Source organism: Rhamphochromis sp. 'chilingali' (assembly GCF_963969265.1).
Source record: "Rhamphochromis sp. 'chilingali' genome assembly, chromosome: 11".
In the NCBI taxonomy this organism is placed as follows: Eukaryota; Metazoa; Chordata; class Actinopteri; order Cichliformes; family Cichlidae; genus Rhamphochromis; species Rhamphochromis sp. 'chilingali'.
Genome location: NC_137938.1, coordinates 8,719,675 through 8,742,871, shown reverse-complemented (window position 1 = coordinate 8,742,871; position 23,197 = coordinate 8,719,675). Strand labels below are relative to the sequence as shown.

Genomic DNA, 23,197 nt, shown 5'->3' with positions numbered 1-23,197 from the left:
GTTATAAGCAAATATTATACTAGTAAATGCTATATATATTATATTTCCATGTATGTCTGCATGGTTCGATAAATCGCTGCACCAATTTCCCATTTTCCTAGCAAAATATAAAGAAACACTTTTGCACATTACCACAATACAACGAAGCTGACAGGTGGATTTATATAACTTACTTTAAGCCACATTTCTAATATAATTTATATCAACTGCTATCAAATGATTATCAATTTGTTTTAATTAATACTATTCATCAAAGTGCAACCCACTTCATTTCCACTGCATGTATCAGGAGAACTGGAACATGCAGACTGCTGACTGGGGACTTTGAGCCTTCTGTGGACTGACTCAATTACATTAAACATTTTCCTTACGAAAGAAAAGCTGATTCATCTGAAGCAGTCTACTTTATGAAGAAAGTATTTGAAATCATTCATACATTCAATCATTACAAGCTTTGGCAAATTAAGACAGATACATTTACATCTCCTTAATGCAGATGATGAAAAATAGGTCGTCGTGATGGACAAGTAAATTTTTCAACTCGCATATCTAAGTCATTGTGCACTAGCTCAGCAGAAGTGTTAATTGGCAAGCTCCAGATTGTGGAAGAAACATCACGTCTCCCCACGCTGTGCCAGTTACGCCTGAGGGGCTGGTGGCTCCTGGCAGCTCTAAATACAAAACGCAAATGCCAACATGCAACACAGGGCTCTATGGCACACACTCAAGGTTTTTACAGTGTTTGTGTGTATGTGTGTGCAAAGTTTGAAGATCTAAGTGTAGTGGTTATAAATGGGTATGCTGTATCCTTCAAAGCTACAGCCTTTATCCACAGCTTTTCAAGTACCTCTTTAGATGGATCAATCAAAGCAATTACAGAGGCTTGAGAGCCACTCTCTAGATAATTAGCATGGGTAAATACCAAATATTATGGGTCCCATATACTGTTCAAACTGTTCCACCATTATAGAGGTTCAATGTTTCCCCTTCACAAAGACAAAACCTTAAATAAACCACAGAGATTCTGAAATAACGAGGCGTCCCAATAAGTCATAAAACGTGATGACAGCTCTGTTTGCCCCCCCTGGGTGCAATAGCTTAAATAACTGTTAAAGATGACAATTATGTCAGCACGGCATCAACAAGTGTTTAATCCAGGTGTCTGTGACTTTCAGATGCCTCACTCTTGGGAGAGAAACTACTTTCATTGCCAGCTTCTGGAGTGCTCTTTACATTTTTTTCTTCCACTAAAACGAGCAGGCATAAAGTAATTATGCTTCGCTCTCTTCTTTACAAAACACCACTACAAAAATATCCCCAGTACATGCATTTGTGCCTCTGTACGCAATCGAATTCAAAATGCCAACGTTCACTTTTCTGGCCTACATTTTTGTGACAGTGTGCGCACAATGCGAAAATGTGAAAAGGCCTGTGATGCATAAATGCACATGGAGCACAAGCAGGAAGATACAAAACAGGACAAAACATTTAGCAATTGCTGAACCATTTCTGGTCCGTGCAGGCTACAGGAGCCAAACGTGAACATCTCCTTGATGGTTTTAATACACTTTGTCATTAGCACTTGGATGTGGCCACTTTTAAATGACTCTGGGAGGTGAAAAACTGCGCCTGCTAATGACGTTAATATCATTAACAAGCTAAGTGCCATGCCGTATAACTGTGTGCTCTGTTAGCAGTCTAATTACTGCTATTTTACACTCTTTAATACTTTTTTTGTTACATTATGCATATGACACCTTTTCTCCTGCAATCCTTGTCTTTTCATAATCCTGTTGTGATGTGTGTGGGTTATATACAAAGCATAGGTTCGATTTAACTATACCGAACTCACTGACATCACACAGCTATTACACTGACATCAATGAAAAAGCTATATTAACCTCCTAGGACCTGCCGTCCACATATGTGGACATCACATTTTGGGTTATTTAGACCAAAATACTAAATTTTGCTCTACATGGGCCTGATATCCACTTACGAGGACATTATACTGCTACTGTTATATCAAAATTTTAAATGAATATCCTCATATGTGGCTCTCATTTTTCTTAAAAACAAAAATTAGGTAAAAAAAATATCTGGTAATTCTTTGTTTTTTACATTCATCGGGCCCCAATCAGCCCAAATATCAAAGAGAAATTAAAAATGCATGTCGTGAAAGAGTTCGGGTCTTAGGAGGTTAATAAGATCCTGTGCTAAGCAATGAACACTGAGCAAGGTCTGACACACTCCCCGAAATAATGTGTTTGTGAGGGTAAACTTGTTCTGACTAAAACTCCTTGTGTTAAAAGCTGATTTAAGTGAAGTCGGTTCAGTCCTGCAGCACCGATATACAGATTTAAACACTCACTGCATCTGTACTTCCAGGCAAAGCAATGTTTAAAGGACTGAGGACAATGTTGGCTGTGTGATTTGGCACTGTGCTCCCATCACTGTGGGTCATGGATGCTGGCCCCCTGCCAGGCAAAACAAAGCCTAATCCCATCCGCCGGTAAAGCCAGGCCGCCCCTATCTAATCCCATTCTTGGTAGCCTAGCTGTGTGAAGTGCTCACACAGCACTCCGTCCGTGTGTTTTTTCACTGGGTTGGAAAAAGATCTTACTGGTGGGGGACGAGTCACCCAGCTCCTGTTTGCAGGATTTTTAAAAACACTCACACGCACACTCCTAATGAAAAAGCAGCCGACAGAAATCGGAAAAAATAAAAATAAGCAGACACGAGTGACCCAGCTTGCACGTATTTATGACCAGCTGATGATCACAGAAGACTGTGTTTTTACCTACGGCAATAACTCTCAGCTACATTGCCAGTCTGTGAATATTAAAGCAGCAGCTTTCTACCACTGATCAGCTGCACCTGTGCCCAATTATCCTTAAGTAATTGCCTCACCCAGGTAGCAGCTCTTCCTGTAATGGAATTTGGAAAGGTAATGTGGCATCCTCTGGGTACAACTGAAGGTCTTTGTCTGTTCAAGAACAATGAAATGGAAGCAAGCACAGCCGTGTGGAAACAAGGTCTGCAAGTTTTTAGTGAGTGGACAGAAAAGCAGTCGCGTAAAAGCCTCAGGTTTAGTTCTGCGTTACCCTGGCCAGCTACATCTGGATTTTTCTCGAAGATAATTAACTAATTATTTGCATAAAGAAAGAGGGGAGCAGACAAGGACATGGAGGTAACGGGACAGAAAGGGGAGCAGACAAGGACATTGAGGTAACGGGACAGAGGAGGCGAATGAAGTGGATTGTTTACTCTGAGTAATTCCACTTAATCAGAGCTTTGCTTGCTGTAAGTAATACATGCAAGTAATTCCTGTCTCAGAAATGCTTTGTTTGCAGAGAATCAAAGTGGTAGGATGTAAGCGTTTGTAGTTTTCAAGTAGTTACATTTGCCTGCACAGTTTGTTTTCATCCAACAACCTCTTTCACTGCATAAGTGCTTGTTCAGAGGTCCACACAATACATCAGTCACAGCATTAGTACTTTAAATACAGATACTCATTAACGCCAAACACCACTGACTTCATTTGATTACCACTGGCCAGGGATTAAACTGGGATATTATGGAGATGGGTGTGTTAGCATCAGTGGGGAACAGAACAGTTTTCCATACAAAGGCCTGCAACTGATTTGAGAACGTTTAATACATTAAAGAACAGGAGTGTCATTGGTACAATTTGACACAGACTATAACAAGGTCTGCAAAAACAACGTATCCAGCTTTGCTGCAACACCAGTGCAAGTTTATAGTCACTCACCCCTCTGAAGTTGCTCATAGCCTGGAAGTAGACAAGGTAGCTTTTGCGGGGGTCCAAAGGGCTATTCCAGTAACCATTATACGTGTGATTGTCACCCACAGTAAAGGGACTGGCCTCGGGCAGACTGCTGGGCGGCAGCTCGGCTGTGTAGTAGTGAGGCGTCCCTCGGGCCTGGGCCTCCCCGTGTGACATGGGCAACGGAAAGCATTCCTGCACCCCCAGTTCCCGCTTCACTTTCTTCCCAGTTTCTTCCTCAACCACTACCTGGTATGTGCTGTACAAAGAGCGGATGTGCATTTTAATAAGCCTGGAGCACTGATGAAAATCAATTTTCTGTACCTGAAATGATCTCCTCACCTAACAGGTGCTCCTCTGCCTTGGGCGGGGCGCAGCAGGACAGTAATTGTGCTCTCTGTCTCACTCAGCGGAGACGGCATGTCTCCGTAATCAAAGGTGGGAGCTGTGGACACCAGACACCAAAGCTTACATGTCAAAAACAATAAAAGCACACGCAAATAAGCACACGTCTAGCCAGTGCTCATTTCTGCCTCTTTGTCCTTTCACATAAACATGTTCATCCTTGAAATGTCACGTAACACGGAGCCTCACTCACTCACTATATAGCGTTTTCCTCATAGTACACTAACTAGTGGCAATGCAGACAGTTGTTGATACACTGGCATATCTCGCCATGTCATTAAGCTAAAAAATGTGTGCACACAGCTACATCACTATTCATCTTTTACATATTTACAGTTTAGACTATGGAACTAGAAATTCAGAGATGAATTTTTAAGGTCAAGGGAGTCGACCTCATTTTGAATCGTGGGCCACATGCAGCCCGCTTTGACCTTAAGTGGGTCGGATCAGCAAAACTTGATTTTGTCAATGTGCAGTCAAGAAGTTTAACTACAGTGCAGATCAATTTTTCCACACAAAGTTTTTCTACTGTGGCAAGTGAAAAGAAATCTGTCAGCACGACTCTTTGGGCTTAAATTATAAGAAAGAACTGTGTCAAATTACAAAAATAAATCTGTTTGTTCGTTGCACAGACAGCCCTGTAATTTTAACTTGCACTTAATTACTTTGTTTTAGTATGAATGACTGGGGGGGGGGGGAGGTCTTTATCAGTGGGAAAAGCTGTAAAAAGTATGAAAATACAGGTGAAAGCTGAAAATTCTTATCCCATCTTTCACATTTTTCAAAGCTTCCCAGTGGGCCAGATTGGAGTCTTTGCCGAGCAGAGTGTGACCCCCCGAGCCTAATGTTTAACACCCCTGGTCTAAGCCGCACAAACTGTCCTTTTGAGCAAAGACTCGTTCCTTTGTCAGCATACAGGGATAAAAGGGCTAATATACCCAAACCCCATATTGTCATTTTAAGTACAATGTTTGAATTTCCCTTCTAGTTGTCTTAGAAACAAGTCCAATTAAAAGTAAAGGGAGTGAAGCTAAATTGAATGGGTTTTTCATTTAAAAGGATTTGGCTAAAGTCATGCTCCTCCCTGGAGATGTGGCGGCACATTTTTCTTTAATATCAGCAGTCAATTAGCGAGGGGGAAGAGAGCAAACTATTCATGAGGAATCGATAATTATCATATTAAAAAGCAGTTCACTAATAGCGCAGAAGGAAAGAGCACGCATCAATTAAGGTGAGTTATTGAGGAAAACCAGATGCACTATTGTCGACATTACGTGCTGCCAAAAAAGAAAAAAGAGGGTTCGATGCCAGTTGCCACACTGAGCCTGTCTGAGAGATTAGTGCCCGTCAGCCACGACTCCGCGTGCACGCGAATAAGGAAACGTGCGTGGAAGGATACTCCGCGGTGGGTGTTGCTTGAAGATGCTGACAGTAGTGGCTGTTGAAGGTGTTCAGTGTTTGCTAGCTGTCAGTGCAGATTTGAGAGACGCTCAGTGTAAGTGAATGTTCTGCACCGTGGGCCAGAGGAGGAGGCTGAGGATGATCTGCAAAGACTTTTGGACTCTATCTGTGGTCTGGCTCCACGCCAGATTGCTGTCTGCCATACAGCGAGTGAGCCTGTGCACTAAATCTATAATTAAACAAACCGGACCTCTCTGCAAAGAGATGGGGGCAGAGAGAGTAAATGTTCGAGCGAGACCGAGTGGGAGTGGTCGTGCTGTGTGCTCCTCAGAGGTGTAATCTCATCCCTTAACAAGCGCAAATGCATCATTAAAAGGAAACAGAAACACAAAGGTTGGATTTCTATCACCAGTAATAAGCTCTGAGACTCTCAGAAGGGGTGTTCTGGTCCCGAGAATGTTCTAAATCTTTCTTCATACATAACGCACAGCAGTGTCCCCTCTGTTGTGCTTTCCTGCTACCTGCAAGTTAATTTATGTCTTGAGGACTGTGAGATGACAGCGTGCCACTAGACTGGAAAGGCAATTGGAAAATAGCTCTTGCACTCTGGGAGCAGCAGTTTTGCCTCAGCGAGGGGAGAAAAGACACAGAGGTTAAAAGAGAGAAAACCTGATTTCTAATTATAGCACACAGTGGGTGAAGTCTCACTGTTGTACCTGCATGCTGCATTAGCGATAGGCAGCGATGGCACAGAGAACAGCCTCTACACGCCCGCCTTCATTTCTATCTTACGATTTTACACCAGATTTCGCACCGTCGCCCACGATAGCACGGATGCTCCGACAGCGGCGCTCCTACCAGAGATGTTAGTGGTGATCTCGGTGAGGGCCGTCTGGCCAAAGCCCTTGGCCGTACGTGCCCGGACGGAGATTAGGTAAGTCGTTCCGGGGTGGAGGTTGGAGAACATGTGGTAGGTTTCGTTCTTGAGCTTTGACACTGTTCTCCTGGGTCCTGGGACGTTGATGCTCGGATCAGATGACTCGATACTCTGGTAGCTGATCTGATGTCAGATAGGGAATAAAAACAGCATTAAAAAACAGTTAAAATGTTTTTTTGCTCTGTTGTTATACCTGCTAACAAACTTCAACTGTGATTTTTTTTTTTTTTTTCCCCCCCAGTTGAGTTCATCAAATAGGTGCACAAATGGCTCGGTCATAAGTAGTAAATTAAATATGTCATTGATATGATTCACTTGACATGAAATAAAAACTGCTTCACTAAATAAACATGCTAATTTCTCATGTGGTTTCCAGTTTCAGGTGAATACGTCTTGATTGGCATGGTCGCCATTAGCTCAAAGGCATACGAGCAACATGGAGCTCTGGTGAGAAGCATTGGAAGCCGTAAGTGATTTTCTGACTAAGTAACTCATTATGAAGGCCAGAGACGGAACCTCGCGCACTAAAAAGTATTTCCAAGCATGAAAATCAATACTGTGAAGTGTTTATGAGTTTAATTAACACTTGTTAACACTACGAAATCGGTGCGCGAGAGTGTCCTCAAAAAAGTGTAATCTTTTCAAAAGTTTTTCCTCAAGAGGTGATTAGCTGTGCCTCTACCTCACGAGAATTTCCACTTATGCTCTTTGAAATAGTGGAGAGCTAAATGAGATGACCTTACCGCAATCAGACAAGGGTGAGCGTATTAGGGAAACGTGGAGCTGGAGGAGATCCACTTCACTGAAGAAACGAACACACACACGATGCGTACCGTATGTGCTCGTGCGCGTGCACGTTGAACACACCGGCACTGACGCTCGAGCTGAACCGAAGCTTCTGCTGATTATCATAAGAAGAGCTTAATGTCTGCTCATGCTCGTAGGGAGAAGATAGAATTATGAGCCATCCAGTGACTGAGAAAAGACAGACCACTGTGTTTCTGCTACAAAGGCATTCATAAAAAATGCCAGACCCAGCACAGAAGAACGAGGAGGGCTTGCAGGACAGCTTTCTGGTCGATAGGCTCAGGCAGACTGGTCAATAGTTTAATCTGAGAGAAATGAAGAGGATTTCTACAGCTTTGTATAAAGCTTTCTTTGTCAGTTGAGGAAGATCAGTGTACACTACAGTGTAAAAATCTTGTGCGGCCTCCACTTTATATGTCAAACTGGAAATTCTATTTAATATATCCTTGAGGTGACATTGCAAGAGAAGCCACGGAAGGAAGAGTTGAGCATGGGTAGGCATGCTCAACTCTTCTGCAGACAGAGGGTGTAAAGTAAATGCAAAATGATTGTCCAGCTAAGCAGAAGCCCTACAGCAAAAATTTGTGTATCGATTAAGGTGCCACTCTCTGTTTCTACAGGACAAGAAGACCAAGCCATGTGCTCAAGGGTCAGCAAAAGCATATCCAGTCATCGCTGCTATTTTTGTTTATAAAGACACACATGCATTGTCCGTTGGGTGGAAAAAGAAAAAAGCATAAACTGCAGCAGAGCGGTTGTGTGATTAAGCACATACTTTATCTGTGCTGTGCCAGTTGCAGCAATGCTGAAATTGGTTCAGCAACTAGAGAGGGAAATATTTTCTGCACTAGGCAGGAAACAAAAAAAGAACAGGCACGTTTCAGTTCCAGGAAAATGCTGTTTGGGTTTGTTATTTTTTTTGTATTGCTGGAGATTTTTTTTTGTGCTGGTAAAAATATTGAATATAAAGTTAACAACCCCTTAAAAAGAACCTCTAAATTTATCAAACCAAATGGGAAAATTATATTTTATTCTTGACCACAAAAATGGCATGGAAGCAGTAGAACAAACTACATCCACATCCACCTCAGTTTAATTTATGAGTTTAGTCGTATGTATGATGCAAGCAACCCAATAAAGAAACTCAGCCTGCAGTTAAGCGCCTGATCGTGCATTTTGCTTAGCTTTAAGACTTTACCAACTATCCCAGCAGCCCTTTATGTGTTGGAGGTACGTTTTATCCTACAGAGGTCACACAGCAGATGCCTGCACCGGGACTTTTACTGAAACTGTGAGTAAGGCGTCTATACTTTGCAGGCATTATATATTCTGGGGAGGTCTTGCATTGGATGACACCCAGGAGTGATTGCCACTCAAAATCTCAGAAGAAGATCATAGTTGATCTTCTATCATAGTTGAGTTCAGAGTGTCAGTCTCCTTTTTTCAGGCAGCATGTATGACCTACGTCTCTCACATGACACACTGTTGATGGCACACGTGGCACAAATGTTTTACTCACTGGCTCAATGGTCTTTCATTAATTTGCCTGATTTACAAAATTAAGGATGTTTAAATTTATTAAAACTGATTTTTTTTTATTCTTTACATTTGACGTCTTAAAACTCATCCCTGCATCACTTTTCTTTTCAGCAATAGTGTATGCACTCATACAATCCCGATGCTCACTTTTATCACTATACAATACCAATAGGGTTAATACCACTATGCTTTCCATCTGTAGTATATAATATTTAACAACTTTATTTAGAATATTACTGGGTTTTTCTTTGTATTGTCAAAGCCACTTTACAAATAAGGCACCACGGTGCAGGTGGCACGGATAGCTTGGATGGCAGGTGAGGGAGAGAAACTGACAGAGACCTCACTCTGCGCCTTTCAACTGAAATGCCGACAGTGTTTAACAGGACGTTGAAATATGATTGAACATAATACTATTTAAACAACCAAAGTCAGGTTCAAATTAAAATTTCCAGCTGTCTGTCAGGGCAGGAGAGGAATATCAGAGTTACTATTGGCTAGAGAATACGAGCTAGTTTGATGGTTTCCTAGCAATAACACGTTTAATATCTGTGTTTATTTTACTGTAGATCAATGTAATTTCATTATTTTAAAGATTCATCTGAGCATATGAAATTCTCTTTTAGTTGTAGTCTAAAATCACTACTGTACAGACTGCACTTAAATAACTGATTCATCATCATCAGACAGTTCAGGATTTTGACATCTATACGTTTGCAGACTTTGTACACAGAAATATTTTCCCAGTTAGTTTCTGGTACGCAAACCATGGCAACCCTGAATAAAGTTCAAGATAAAGCACAGAGAAGTTGATTAATCACCCATCCAGCCACTGGTATTTAACATGCTGATATGCATGGGTACAGCCTTGCTTGTTATTAGATTTGAATATGTTTACACTCCAGAATCATTAAAAGAATCAGCAAACAACAGCACAGCAACCATGTTAGCTGATTAAGTCAACTTTTAAGTCCAGCGGAGCCAACAATGATAACAGAGAGACTACTAAATGCTCGCACCTGCCCCAATCCACCAAACTCTACAACCAATTAAATTTACACATCGAAGAAATTCACCCTCATGTCTCCATGGGCTCACCTCATACTGGGTAATAAGTCCATTGGGCTCAACAGGCTCCTCCCACTTCAGGAAGATCATGTCATCCAGTGGGGTGAAGGTGAGCGACTCCGGTGCGATGCCTCCGGGGACTATGAGAAATTACAGAACAAACATTTGTCAGGGAAACTGAAGGGCTAATCACACAGTGATCCTCTCCTGTCAATATCACAGAGTGAATGTCATTGTGGCCCAGAGCGACGCATCACACAAAGCACTCTGACACACAGAGCAGTAGGCAGGCAAAACTCACAAAAAGGATACAGAACTGCATAAATTATGCACCCATTACAAAGATGAGAAAAAAGAAAATATTATAAAAGAATTATATTTTTTTATTCTGCTTCAGTCAAAGCTTAAATATACTGATGAATATGTGAAGGCCTGAGCTCTCAACTATACATGGTTTTGGGGCCATTCAGTTGAAGTCCTGGTCCCAGCGGTCTGTGCGAGTACTGCGCAGAGGAAGACTGTTATGTGAGATTCAGGCCTGAGGCTAAAGCGAGAGCCAAACAGCTGAGTTGACTGTTTTTTTGAATTGGGTTAGTCAGGATGACAAATTTGCTTATTGGGACTTTTGGAAAAGGTGGTTCTAATTGGCACACACTGTTTGTATTTATACATATACTCATCTTTATCTAAGCAAAAGAAAAACATTCACTCTCTTATTTGGTTGCTCTTTTTCTATCTTTCTCTGTACATATGTGTGTATGTAGCTTTCTGAAAAATCCTGTTTGTTTAGATGTTTTTCCTTTTTTTGGTTCACGGCAGAATTGATTTCTCTTTTAGCCACCACGCAGAAAATCTGTGAAGGCACACAGGAATAATAGGAGATAAGAAATAAGAACCAAATCCTATCTCGGGATTGCCCGAGTCTCAGATATGTTTTCTCTTTTATGTTATTTCCATCTAAAAATGAAATGGATCTTTTGTGATGCTGACTCAGTCAGCCGGTCACCCTTTCTGTATTAATGCGTAAGGGAGAGGGGAGGAGAAGTTTTAATTACACAAAACTGGGCTGATAATGGATTTGTGTATTTTGAACACTGATGGAAAAGCAGAATTACACCAATCTGGCATAACATTATGACCACTGCCAGGTGAAGCAAATAACACTGATTATCTCTTCATCATGGCACCTGTTAGTGAGTGGGTGATATTAAGGAGCAAGTGAACATTTTGTCCTCAAAGCTGATTTGTTAGAAGCAGAAATCTGGCAAACCTAAGGATCTGAGCAAGTCTGAGATGTGCCAAATTGTGATGCTAGATAACTGGGTCAGATCATCTCCAGGACTGTAACTCTGGGATGTTCCCAGTCTGCAGTGGTTTATATCTATCAAACACAAAGAAAGAACAGCGGTGAACCAGCAGCAAGGTTACAGGTGACCAAGGATCACTAATGCACAGAGCTGTTCTGGTAGAAAGGTGTCAGAATCTACATCCGCATTGCAGTTTGTTGTGTACCCCTGTCCCCAAATAAAAGCACCAGCAATGGTCACGAAGCATCAGAACTGGACCACGGAGCCATGGAGGAAGGTATCCACATTTTCTTTGACATCACATGGATGGCCGGTTGTGTGTGCATCGCTTACCATGGTGAAACACCTGGTGTTAGGATGCACTATGGCAGGGGTGTCCAACTCCAGGCCTCAAGGGCCGGTGTCCTGCAGGTTTTTGATCTCACCCTGGGCCAACGCCGCTGAATCAAATGATTCGTTCATTACCAGGCCTCTGGAGAACTTGTTGAGGAGGTAATTTAGCCATTTAAATCAGCCATGTTGGATCAAGGACACATTTAAAACCTATAGGACAGCAGCCCTTGAGGCCTGGAGTTGGACACTACGGGAGGAAGACCAGCCACCGGAGGCAGTGTGAGGCTTTCTACTTGGAAACCTTGGGTCCTGTCATCCATGTGGATGGTACATTGACATATATCAATACCTAAGCACTGAAACCGTATTCCCTGATGGCTGTGGCCTCTTTCAGCAGGGTAGTGCGCCCTGCCACAAAACTAAAATAGTTCAGGAGCACAACAACAAGTTGTTTAGCCTCTAAATTCCCCTTGAAATCTCAATCCAATCAAGCATCTGTGGGATGTGCTCGACAAACAAGTCTAACAAGTCCATGGAGGCTTCATCTTACAATTTACAGGGCTTAAAGGTTCTGTTTCTAACAGCTTGGTGCCAGATACACCAGCACATCTTAGGGGTCGGGTGAAGTCCATGCCTCAATAGCTCAGGGCTTTTTTGCAAGCAAAAGAGGGACGACACAATCCTAGGGAGGTGGTGTATGTCCACAAAATTATAACATGGGACAGTTTCAATGTGGGAAGCCTGCACTTATTATGAGAACATACAGTGAGCTAACCCCAGACCGCAGTTTAGCATGTGACAAACTGAGCAAATGCTTTAAGGCAATAAAACGTTGGACTGCCAACATTTAGTGGGAACCACATATTATCGGAACTTGTACTTTGTGATAATTGGAGAGTGGAGGGTTTCTGTTTGTTTGTTTTTTAAGAAAATAACATTTATAATATGAAGGCCTGATGAATGACGGTGTCTTTGGCTGTTAAGGAGCGAGAGCAGCTTTAAGATTTTTCCCAGCTGCTCTAATATTAGTACACCTTGCTAATGTTACAGCTTTTTAAAGCAACAGTCCTACAATATTCTCACCTTCATCAAGGTTACAATGCTTTTGAAGAAAAGTGTTTCGGAAAGGTGTTGATTGGATTTTTTATTTTAATCTCGGAAGCGCTCAGCTTTTTGTTTCTCTCAGTTGTACTGCAATATAAAGCAAGGTGATTCTGTTATTTAGCCTCCCTTCATTGATTTAAATGAGGTGGAAAAGATAATAAACAGAAACGCCTGTTTCAACAGCAACACAGACTACATCCGCCATTATAAAACAGTTTCACTGAAATCATTAGAACTTTAAGAAACATTTGATCAGATATTAATGTTGCACTTTGCTGCAGATCTAATAAACTGGTAGTGAACCTTGAATGTGTAGCATTCATCCAGTGGCTCTATTCGGTTTTAGTTTCTCTGCGCTCCGTCTTTTACCATCTATCTACTGTCTTTTCTGTAATCTCCTTCTGGGACTTACTGTCCTCCTCCGTCTGAAAGGTGACCTCTCTGCCCTCTTTCTTCCCCTCTGGATTTGCCAGTGACAGACGGACATGGATGGCATGGTAGGGTGGCAGATCACGCAGCGTGAAGCGTGAGGCATTGTGTTCCACTGCAAGGCACTCGCGTACGGTGGTGTTGTGGCCGCCGCCTCCTCCCGCCATGGTGTAGCGGTAGCACAGGGACACTGAGTAGGTGTGGCAGCGTGTCAGGTTGAACGCCAAATTCTCCCACTGCAGGGACAACTGCCTGGGCTGGATATCTGTGGCGGCGAGTCCCCGTAATGCGCGCATGGGCTCTGTGAGAGATTGAGGAAAAGGAAATGAGAGATACGGACAAGACACAGGTAAGCTTTTATTGTGAAATATTGGATTTTTGACAGAACATCCAGCAAATAGCCTGCATTACTAATATAACAGGACCACCCGGGCAGTTTTCAAGCTGTTCCTCTTCTACGTGCCGCCATACTGCCCTGCCACAGTGCAGAGGTCATTTTGCTGCCAGCACAACACACCCACATCCCTGATGGCAGAACAGGAACTCACACCAATTGCGCTAATTAATCGGACAGGCCGCGGGTTGCTGTTGCACTCCCACCAGTCTCCTCCCTTTCCCCTACCGCAGAGCAAAGTGGTCATGCAGTAGTTTCACTCCTTCGCCCTGAGGTTTAATCCACATACAAAAAACACAAGAGCATTCACTTCCGCTGGTCAGTGTTACTGACGGGTCATCGCTGTGGCCCGGTCCATATTTTTAGAAGGCACCGAGTTAATTCTGGTCACTGGCGGGTTAACCCCGACTTTCTCTAACTCGTACTAAAAGAACAACAGCTGCGTCTGTGATATTCCCCTTGAATTTATTTGCTCACTGAAAGATACAGAGAGCCTCTATACCCAGAGGCACAGACCAGCCAGTGTTCGGGAGGACGTCCGAAACTGAAGCAAGGCCAAGTTAAGCCAAGGACATCCTCCGTATCAATGGAGGTATTTATCAGTGGAAATTATTAACACAATCAATGCCGTTTTTGTCAAGCAATATGCTACATAATGCATTGTATGGCTTTATTCTTTTAATAGGGCACGATGAGTAATGGGCCAGGGAGGCAGGGAATGACAGCAAAGATATCGGGTACAGCAAGAGATCAGTGGAGTTTGAGGTTACTGGCCAAGGTCTTCATTCCCTCGCTGACTTGCACACTCAGAGGGATTCTCGCTGCAGCACAGATTAGTGCAGAGAACTTAAATAAAGTGGCTAATGCATCACTGAGCAGGGGCTAATGCATTAAGACAAGTATTATCTGAGAAAATGGATTCAAAAGGTGCTCTGTACTTGTGCAAGGACACACAGGCACACAAACAGACATCACATACATATGTACATATATATATATATATATATTCCAGACTGTCTGAGACACTTAGCTAGAGCAGTGGAGATTTTATGACAGTTCCAATCTATACTAAAGGTCTCTGCAATCACCAACTTTCTCTTTTAATTTGCTATCTGGCATCTCAGGGTAGATGGAAATATGAACAGAGCATTGATCTGAACCTCATCCAGAGTAATGTGACGGTAGATAAATGGGTGGGCACGGTAATCGCACCGTAGTAGACTGCACCCAGTAAGAAATGTTAATGTACCATTGTTCATTGTGACTGAGGATTGTCTTGATGGTGCAGTTGACAGTCTGCACAGTCTGGGAGCTAAATAAAGAGAGGCATTTAACTGCTGAGTTGATGAAAGCGCCACCAAAGCGGCCACAGTGTGCTCATTATGGGTTTTCTCAAAGTGGACATTTGTGCCAGCCCCTTCCCCTAGCCTCGTCTTATTTGTCTGTATGCCACGGGCACCCGTTCCCTGGCACCCCGTGGCATGAAAACTGCAGCCGTCCCAACATGGACGAAAGCCCACAGCACCGTGGTGATGAACGGAGATTGGAAGTTAGAGAAGATGTGATTGGTTCTGGTTTACTTCCTCTAAAATTGTAGCATGGGACAGCAGCAGTATAGATTGTGTTATACAGACATTCACTCACACCCTGGTGCACAGAAATCCAAATCTACCCATATAGGGAATTCTGCCTCTGAATGGAAGACATGATAAACGACATGCCAAGTAAGGCAAAGCACTTGTGTTCCTAATGTGCCTAATTTTAGTCGGGCTCCAGCGTTGGCTCCCTCTAACAGACCAAAAGCATCACGGGCAGGGGCTTTCCAGAAGGTTCAGTGACCCAGCAGCAGGTGGAAGCCCATTAGCATAGTTTGGGGACCACCTGCAGTACAAACGCTCGCCTCTCCTCTGTGGTTTACTTGAGGGGCTTCAAGCTGTGCTAATGCACCGTGCTGATAATCACAGCAATGGCTCATCAGGCACACCTGGATGACCATCGGAGCCAGGTGGAGACCGTGTTCACATTCACGGCCATTAGTTTTACAGCAGCGGCGCTAGGATGGCTCGCCACCACAAGGATGTATATGTGCACAGCGCAGCCGGCTAGCCAACATGCTTCACCATGAAAGAGCCAGATTAGTCACGGTGGTGAGACACGGCTTCGGGAGAGGAAATTCACTTCCTAAATACAAAAGAGGGTCCAAAATATCCCTTCTGTTCACCGGATAATTACAACCTTCCCCGAAACCAAACCACAACAACAACAGCAACCCCGCCGATCTATTTTCTCATACTTAAATGTAATCGGGCCAGCAGCGAGTGCATGTGCGTCTGTCTGTATTCAGGATTCAGCAGAAGCATGCAGGGTGAGCAGGGGTGGCGTGCACCAGATGGTTTGAAGGTTTGGGTCAGGGGAACTCTGGGAGACAGCCGGTTATTAGAGCTACTGAAGGGTCAAGAATGTGAGACGCACCAGGAGGAGATTCATAGTGTTGAAGTGTATAACAAAATACACACGTGTCAGAACTGTAAACACTGATTTGTGTCGCAAAAGCCAATCAAATGAAGCCCCCACAACACACACAGACACACACGTATATATATGTACAAGATACACTGATGGGCCAAATTAATTTCACCTACACTTCCTCTGTGTTGAACTAGTGCTGCATCTAAATGCCCTGTTTAACAGCTCAGCAAACACAGCAGTATTACTTATCCCACACATGGCTGAACAACCTAATGTCACAGTGGTTGAAATGTAAATACATCATTAAAGGCAGAGTTTAGTGACTTTCACAAACACCGATAGCAGCAACTGTGAAAGCAATTTCCGTACGTTATGATTCCGCTCTCGCTTCACCTCTCGCACGCTCGCTTTCATTTTTACTCTCACTTTGAAAAACTACCCCGACTCCACCGCCATCGCCTTCCCTCTACTCTACTTCTTCTTGCTATCAACCTTTTTTTTTTTATTGGGAATTTTATCTGTCTCTCGTTGTTGCGGAGCGGTGTGTGGGGATAGGCGAAGGAGGGCAGAGAGCTCACTCACGGCGCCTGATGAATGAGGGGTGTCTCTGGCTGTTGGGAGAGGAGAGTAGCTTTAATATGTCATTGGAGAGGAGGCCAGGGAGGCTCTAGTGGAGCAGGGTAGGAAGATATGTGAGGGATGGTGTGTGGCAGGGAGAGACCGTTGGGCATAGAGAAGAGTGATGACCATGGAAGACGTGAATCCACAGACTGCCTTTGGGTAACACAAAGCTCTCCATTTTGTGTGTCTGTGACTACATCGCACACATTGCAGATTCAGGCAGCGGTAATGACTACCTGCAGCTTCTGTGTGTGCATCTGCAGTAACACAGTTTGTTGTATGTATATTTAAAAGAGAGCACGGTTATGGGGCCCTGCTCTTCTCCTGGGTGTTCTGTGTCTGAACAGTGACGAACGACAGAGACGGGAAACGCGAGCGGGACAAAATGAACAAAAACAATAAAAAGGCTTGATCAGAGCCTTAAAATGGACCAGAGAAAAATGATGATTTGGGGAATTGTTAAGTGTTAGTCTGAATACTGTAAGAGTCAAATGATAATGAGCTGTCTCTTTTTAAATTGCAGTAGGCAGAAATCAACATTGTTGAGTTATTATTAGCCAAAAAATCTGCTTTTTTCACTGTTTTCTGACAAATCAAGAAAATCTTTCACCTGCTGATTCTTGTCCATTTGTTACACTAGCCAAATAAAATTTCTGTCTCCTCCAATAGATACCAAAGAAGCCCCTTTTTAGACTAGCTACTGCAGTCAGCCAGCTGTTATCTTTTAAATAACCGTCAAAGCAATATTGCTATGCTGGCAGCAAATAAAGTCCCTTTCAGTCTCCTTGGCTACAGAGTTCAGAGAACACCAGTGATAACAAATATGCCTTTCTTATGAGATAAGTGCAGTATATGCAGCGACTGAGTCAGAACTTGTCTATCAGCTTCTCACTGATTGAATTTTAGCAGATTATCGTGACCAGCGCAGTCTCATATTGTAAGCTTCCTTTAAGTTACAGTGTGTGGCTGTTGGGCATCAGTACAATGAGCTGAGGGTCTTTATTAGAACAGCTTCATCATAAGAAGGGGCCATATCTACAAGTATTATCATAGCCAAAATTAAAAGTATAAGCCTATCTGATTTAGAAATTCACTGAGCTGAGCTAAAGTAGAGGATGAGAGCTGCCTCGCACTTTACAGTTTATTAGTGTTCAACGTACTTTATTCTCATATGGTTTGCTCGGGGGTACTGCATTGCCTAAATAATGCAGATACCTCAGAGGTTTTTCAGAAACACAACGTGTTGTTTGTTTGGTGAGCTATTTCCACGCAATATCAACCCCCAATAAAAAAAAAAAAAAGATGTTTAAAAAAAGAAATGTTCTCACTTTTGTAACAACTCCAAAAAGGAAACAGCTGACAAGACTGTCATCGTCTCTTCACACATGACAGCATACAAGATTTAGAGCTGCACACTGGCATAAACAAGATGTTAACGATAAGGCAGACATTCATCTGTTATTCAAATTAAAGCTTCCCCGTGGAGCTTTCGAGTGGAGCGTCTTCTTATTGTCTCGTGCACACGCACTAAGAGGCACGTCGACGTAAGGTGGCGTGACAGGTAGCGGGCCATGGAAAATATCAACGAGCCGGCACAAGCAGGAAGGACTCGTACTGCTTAATAGTAAACACGTAAACCGAGGTTGAAGCTTTGCAAGAAGGGAAGCACACTCATGTGTGTGCATATCAGGGATATGCAAAATGAATTTTGGGTGATTAGCAGCAATTTTTGTCTGCTTACAAGGAATCTCCAGAGAGTACCGTGCAGTATGGATGATACACTCCTCAAGAGTGTGTTTAGCTCCTTATGTCATCGTTTGGTACATTTACCCCATTAATCTTCTTTAAATCCTTAAAAGAAAACACACTTCCTGTGTTAAAAGAGAGAATATATACAGCATAAAATCCCATTTTTATGAGTTTGGGAACAATTATTAGTCACCTGCACACTTGGTCCTGCTCACGAGAGGAGGTCCCGGAGGGCCGGTTCCGCCCTCTCCCGGTCGAGTCAGCAGCACGCTGATGTGATACTCTGTGTCTGGATCCAGGTGCCACAGCTTATAGGTGACCATGTTGACTCCATGCACCTCTGACCATGGAGACTGGCTGGCACGATACTCAATCTCCTTCCTGATAATAGGGCCATCTCCCAGGATAGAGTTGGTGTTGAGCTGGATGATCAGGTAAGTGGAGCCAGCACGCAGAAGCTGAGGCGGCGCAATGGGGGATGGGGGTACTGTCGGAGAAAATGAAAAGCAGTGTTTTCTCGTTTTGCTGGTTAAGAACACATTGGTATTGATAAAAGCACTTCCTGGCAGGCCGGCAGCACTGCTGCACAATCTAGGGTGGTAAAGTTGTGCTAATAATTTTACTAATCAGGCGTATGCAAATAGATTTCTGGCTATGTTAAAGCCCACTGAGTCTTAAATGAGTCTCTAGAGACTGCAGGATGTGAGCAGGTCAAACTATGTTCAAATAGCAGATTAGTCATACCTATTAACGGGGCGTTCAGAGCCTTGCATACATTTTTTAGCAAAGGGGTGAGTGCAAAAAACAGCTGTGCATGCGTCGCATTGAACGTGACATTCCCTGTAACTCAGACAATAATTACTGTGCGTGTTTTTCTCCAACTTCTCAGACAGCCGGCCACCACGATGAAAGAGCTGAATACATTACTGCTGGTAAAGCCTGGCAAACTGAGAATTAATACCACTGCCCACGTCACTTTCTGGAAGATCCAAGCCGCTAAACACTTACACAGGCAACCGTGAGAGTGAGGGATGGGAAAGCCAAAAGAAATGTGGACAAAGCATGAGAAAAGATCAGAGTTAGATCTGTGGCTGTGACTAATCCTTCATCCCTGCCTCTGTCTTTTATGGCCCTCCTCTCTGTGGGTTTTTCGACAACTTCACCTCTACTCTGTATTGCTTCTTTGTGCCTGCAGCAGCTCATCTTTTAACTGTCAATGGATGCATCTATAATAAAAGGCCAAATTTGAGCAAACAGGCAAACAGCCAGTGCGATTACCTTCAAAGTATCTCACCTACCCCTTTCACACTTTAAGTAGACTCAATTTTATCTGCTAATTTATTGTATCCCCCCCTTAGTTCATTAATAGTTGTCACTTCCATGAAAACAAAGCAAGCTCTCAGTGCTAGTGTCTGTTTAATGTGGGACTCCTCGTCGGTGCAACATTTGTTTCTGCCAATGCATTTTCAAATATGCTTAGGACAGAATATGTGTGCACATATAAACTCAGGGCCCACAACAATAGCCCGAGACATACGGACAAGGTAAAACTGTTTTATTAATCATGTAGCTATCTCCGAGCCCTCCGTGGAGCAGTAGAAGGGTTTACTATGATTCTCGCATTCTTTCTGCATTATATAAACGAGTAGATCCAACTCATTAAGGGGATGATTAGGCTCTTTTTAGCAGAGCAGAGGGGAAAAGGGATTTATGAAAGCCTTGTTAAGTCAGCGAAGAGCACAGCCAGTTATGGAGTTTCAGGCAGCTGACATGAGAATAACTTAACTGGCCATCGCATTTACTGGTGGTGCAGCCTTGCCAGAAAGAACATCTTTGTCCTGATTATAACAAAATAAGGAAAGCAACAACCACAAAGACACAATGACACTTATTCACTGAGAGTGTGAGCAAATCACAGCCATCTGTCAAGTACATTCGCTGTGTCCTGGTTTTCTGGCACTCGCTGGTTAACGTTCTAGCAAAGGGGGCTCCTTTTTGCAGCAAATCAGTCTATCGCGACACTAAAATCAACCCACGTTGTCTTATCAGTAAAAGGACTATGGAAGCGAGGCATTACAAAGCTCATATGTGCCATGTTCACAATGTAATTTAAGCATGTGAGCATCCTAACATTCACTAACTCGTAGTAAATACAGCTGACGTTGATGGATGGTTTGAGATTATGGTGCTGCAAAAAAAAAAAAAAAAAAGACAATCTCATGCATGTGCCCAGCACTTTAAAAAAACTACAAAAGCAGGGGGCTTCCTCGTGGTGGGATCCTAACTGTTGGCTAAAATTCACAGCAGCCCATCCAACGGTTGTCCACCAAAGTGGTGGACTGCACCAATCTATCAGCCAGCCAAGCGACAGACACTGATATCCACAGAGCCACTCTGCTAGCTTGGCTTAAAAACTCCTTTTGAGCTTGTCCTCACTCTCATTTGCGCTCCATTCGGTCTTTAAAAACGTAATAACAAGAGCATACAGTAGAGGACAAGGGGATTGAGAATCCCTTACATCCTTATTTTCCTTTCTTTACTTTGCTGAGGGCTCGGGTTTGTTATGCCAGCAAACCATCCCGCAAGCCATGTCATTACTATGCTGTCAAAGCGGTGGTGTTGGGCGGTGGGGATGGAGTGAGTAATGGTAGTGAGGTCACCATCTGCGCTACATGATATGACAAGGGCTGCAGGAGTCCCAGGCAAGTGAACTGCCTTCTGACAGAGAGCTGAAGAGCTCAGTATGGCAGTCTATCTGGCAACTACAGCTCAGGATGCCGCACATGCCAGGGAGACTGTGGTGTCGTGTCCAAATTCATGGGCTGCATTCTCCTGAGGCCGCATTTGTAGACCGATTACGTCACAGCGACGCGCCGAAGGCTGTCCAAATTCGTAGACCCCTCCGAATGCAGCCGACAAATGCGTGCTCCTTTTTCCGAATTTGAAGGATGGGTCGGGTGTGTCCTTCGTGGCCCACCATATCCCAGAATTCATAGCGCGGCCCAGCCAAGCTCCAGTTTCCGGCTAATGGCGGCCGCTACTAAGTTTTAAAATTACTCTTATTAATCTTTCTGGGTCACAAAATAAACTTTTAACATATTTTCAGGCGAGAAAGTAGCTGTGTAAACATCAAATATCTGCTCGGTTTATCAAGATATCGCATCTTTGCTAAAGTGCTTCGACGTTTTCGGAGACGTCTGCTTCCCACCAGCTCGATAGCTAGCCGGGAGCTCGAGGGTTACTGATGCGGCCGAGAATGGCACAACTCCCGGCACATCATTTTCAGATCACCGCGGACTTTCGCTGCTCGGGTTAAACGTTGTCAGCCGGTGATCAGCTGTGATCAGCTGATCACGGGGCCGGGGTTAAAAGAGAGACGCCAGACATCATTCTCTTCGTGTCAGGAGCTCCGAAACTCTGCCGACGTCAGTCTCCGCCTGATTCAGCAACCGTGAGTGATTATCCCTTCAATCCTTTTTCTCTTCCCGGCTCCGCTCGCTCTCTGTCGGTAACGACCGTTCCGAAGCCACGCTTCGTGCACTGATCGTTACTAGAATAACTGCGTGCCTGCTCCAAACCCACCGCTAGCCTTCGCCGCGCTTGGGTCTAGCCAACACGCCACACGGGCACGCCGAATTACTGTGTGTAACCCGCCCGGCCGTGACAAACGTAATATATAAGTCACTTAGACAACCTAAAAATGTTATTGTTGGGCTTTTTTTCAGTGTTTTGTTTGTTCGTGAGTAAATCGGTTTGGCTGAGATTAAAGTTATTAGATAAAATAAAACTTTATTAATCCCCCGGGTGGGTTCCTCCTTGGTTTTTACACAGCTGACTAAACGTCAAACAGAAAACTGATTAAACAGAAGTGTGAGATGGCCGAGAGTTTACTCCAGTGTCCTGTTATATTTTAGACAGCAAGGAGCAGACGGCTGAGTTTATTAAACTCCACCGAGACAGCGGTGACGCTAATCAGAAGGCTAGACCGTCCAATTTCACGGCCGTTTACTTCCGGCCTACCCGATCTTCTGAGGACCCGGCCCACGTAGACCGCGAAGGCCGGGTCCTCGGGAGAATGTAGCCCATGAATTTGGACACGACCTGGATATCACTTAAAAAGCCTTCAAGTGGTCGCTGTAGCATACAAATTGTGAATAAGAAATTTCTCTGGAAATAAATTAGAAATAAATGCGCGAGACATTCGCAGTCATGCACAAATGATATCCTGTGGGTATCTGTTTCCTTTTTAATTCTTCTTTCAATCACATGCAGTACTGTACTGTGTCCAAGAAAAGCAGGAAATCATAACGGCTGGGATGATGGAGAATGAAGGCTAAAAGAAAACAATAATAACAGTCAGAGAAAAGGGAAAAGGATGTTTACCTTTGACAACGAGTTCAGCAAAGTTTGAGACTCCGGAGCCTCTGGGGGACTGAGTGACGCAGCGGTAAAGGTCTTGATCAGTTCGCTGGACGCTGTCGAGCTGGAAGGACACCACAAAGCGCCGATGGCTCAGGTGCTTGACTGACGCCATTGTTAAAATGTCCCCATTGTGTCTCTGGAAAGCAGAAAAGGACATGGTCAGAGAAACCAGGATAGGCCATGACCTGTCCCTCTCACACGCACACAGATATAAATCATCTTATACAGCACAATAACACAGTCTTTTACACCCGCACGCACATAAGTGTAGATGTTTCTGTAGTAGTGTGAAAAATTCACAAAATACAAATGCATAATAACTCTGAATGACGTAGTCAGAGTCTTTAAAATCTAGAGCTATGCAAAAAAAGGCAGGCATTGAAGGCTGAGATGTCCTCACTGTTACTCTTTAGCATGAGTCAAGT

The 23,197-nt window shown here is 43.6% G+C and overlaps 1 protein-coding gene across 2 annotated transcripts in view; it reads right to left on the bottom strand.

Annotated features, from left to right (window-relative positions):
• The window catches only part of ptprub (protein tyrosine phosphatase receptor type Ub), a 194,804-nt gene that overhangs the window by 48,408 nt on the left and 123,199 nt on the right, over nt 1-23,197 (bottom strand). For both annotated transcript variants that reach the window (XM_080895361.1, XM_080895362.1), the window contains exons 6-12: nt 22,734-22,908; nt 18,544-18,837; nt 13,101-13,418; nt 9,975-10,084; nt 6,452-6,653; nt 4,130-4,232; nt 3,773-4,046 (exon numbers count right to left, since the gene is read on the bottom strand). In XM_080895361.1, the coding sequence (XP_080751487.1) occupies nt 3,773-4,046; nt 4,130-4,232; nt 6,452-6,653; nt 9,975-10,084; nt 13,101-13,418; nt 18,544-18,837; nt 22,734-22,908 (1,476 nt within the window). The remainder of the gene's footprint in view (nt 1-3,772; nt 4,047-4,129; nt 4,233-6,451; nt 6,654-9,974; nt 10,085-13,100; nt 13,419-18,543; nt 18,838-22,733; nt 22,909-23,197) is intronic.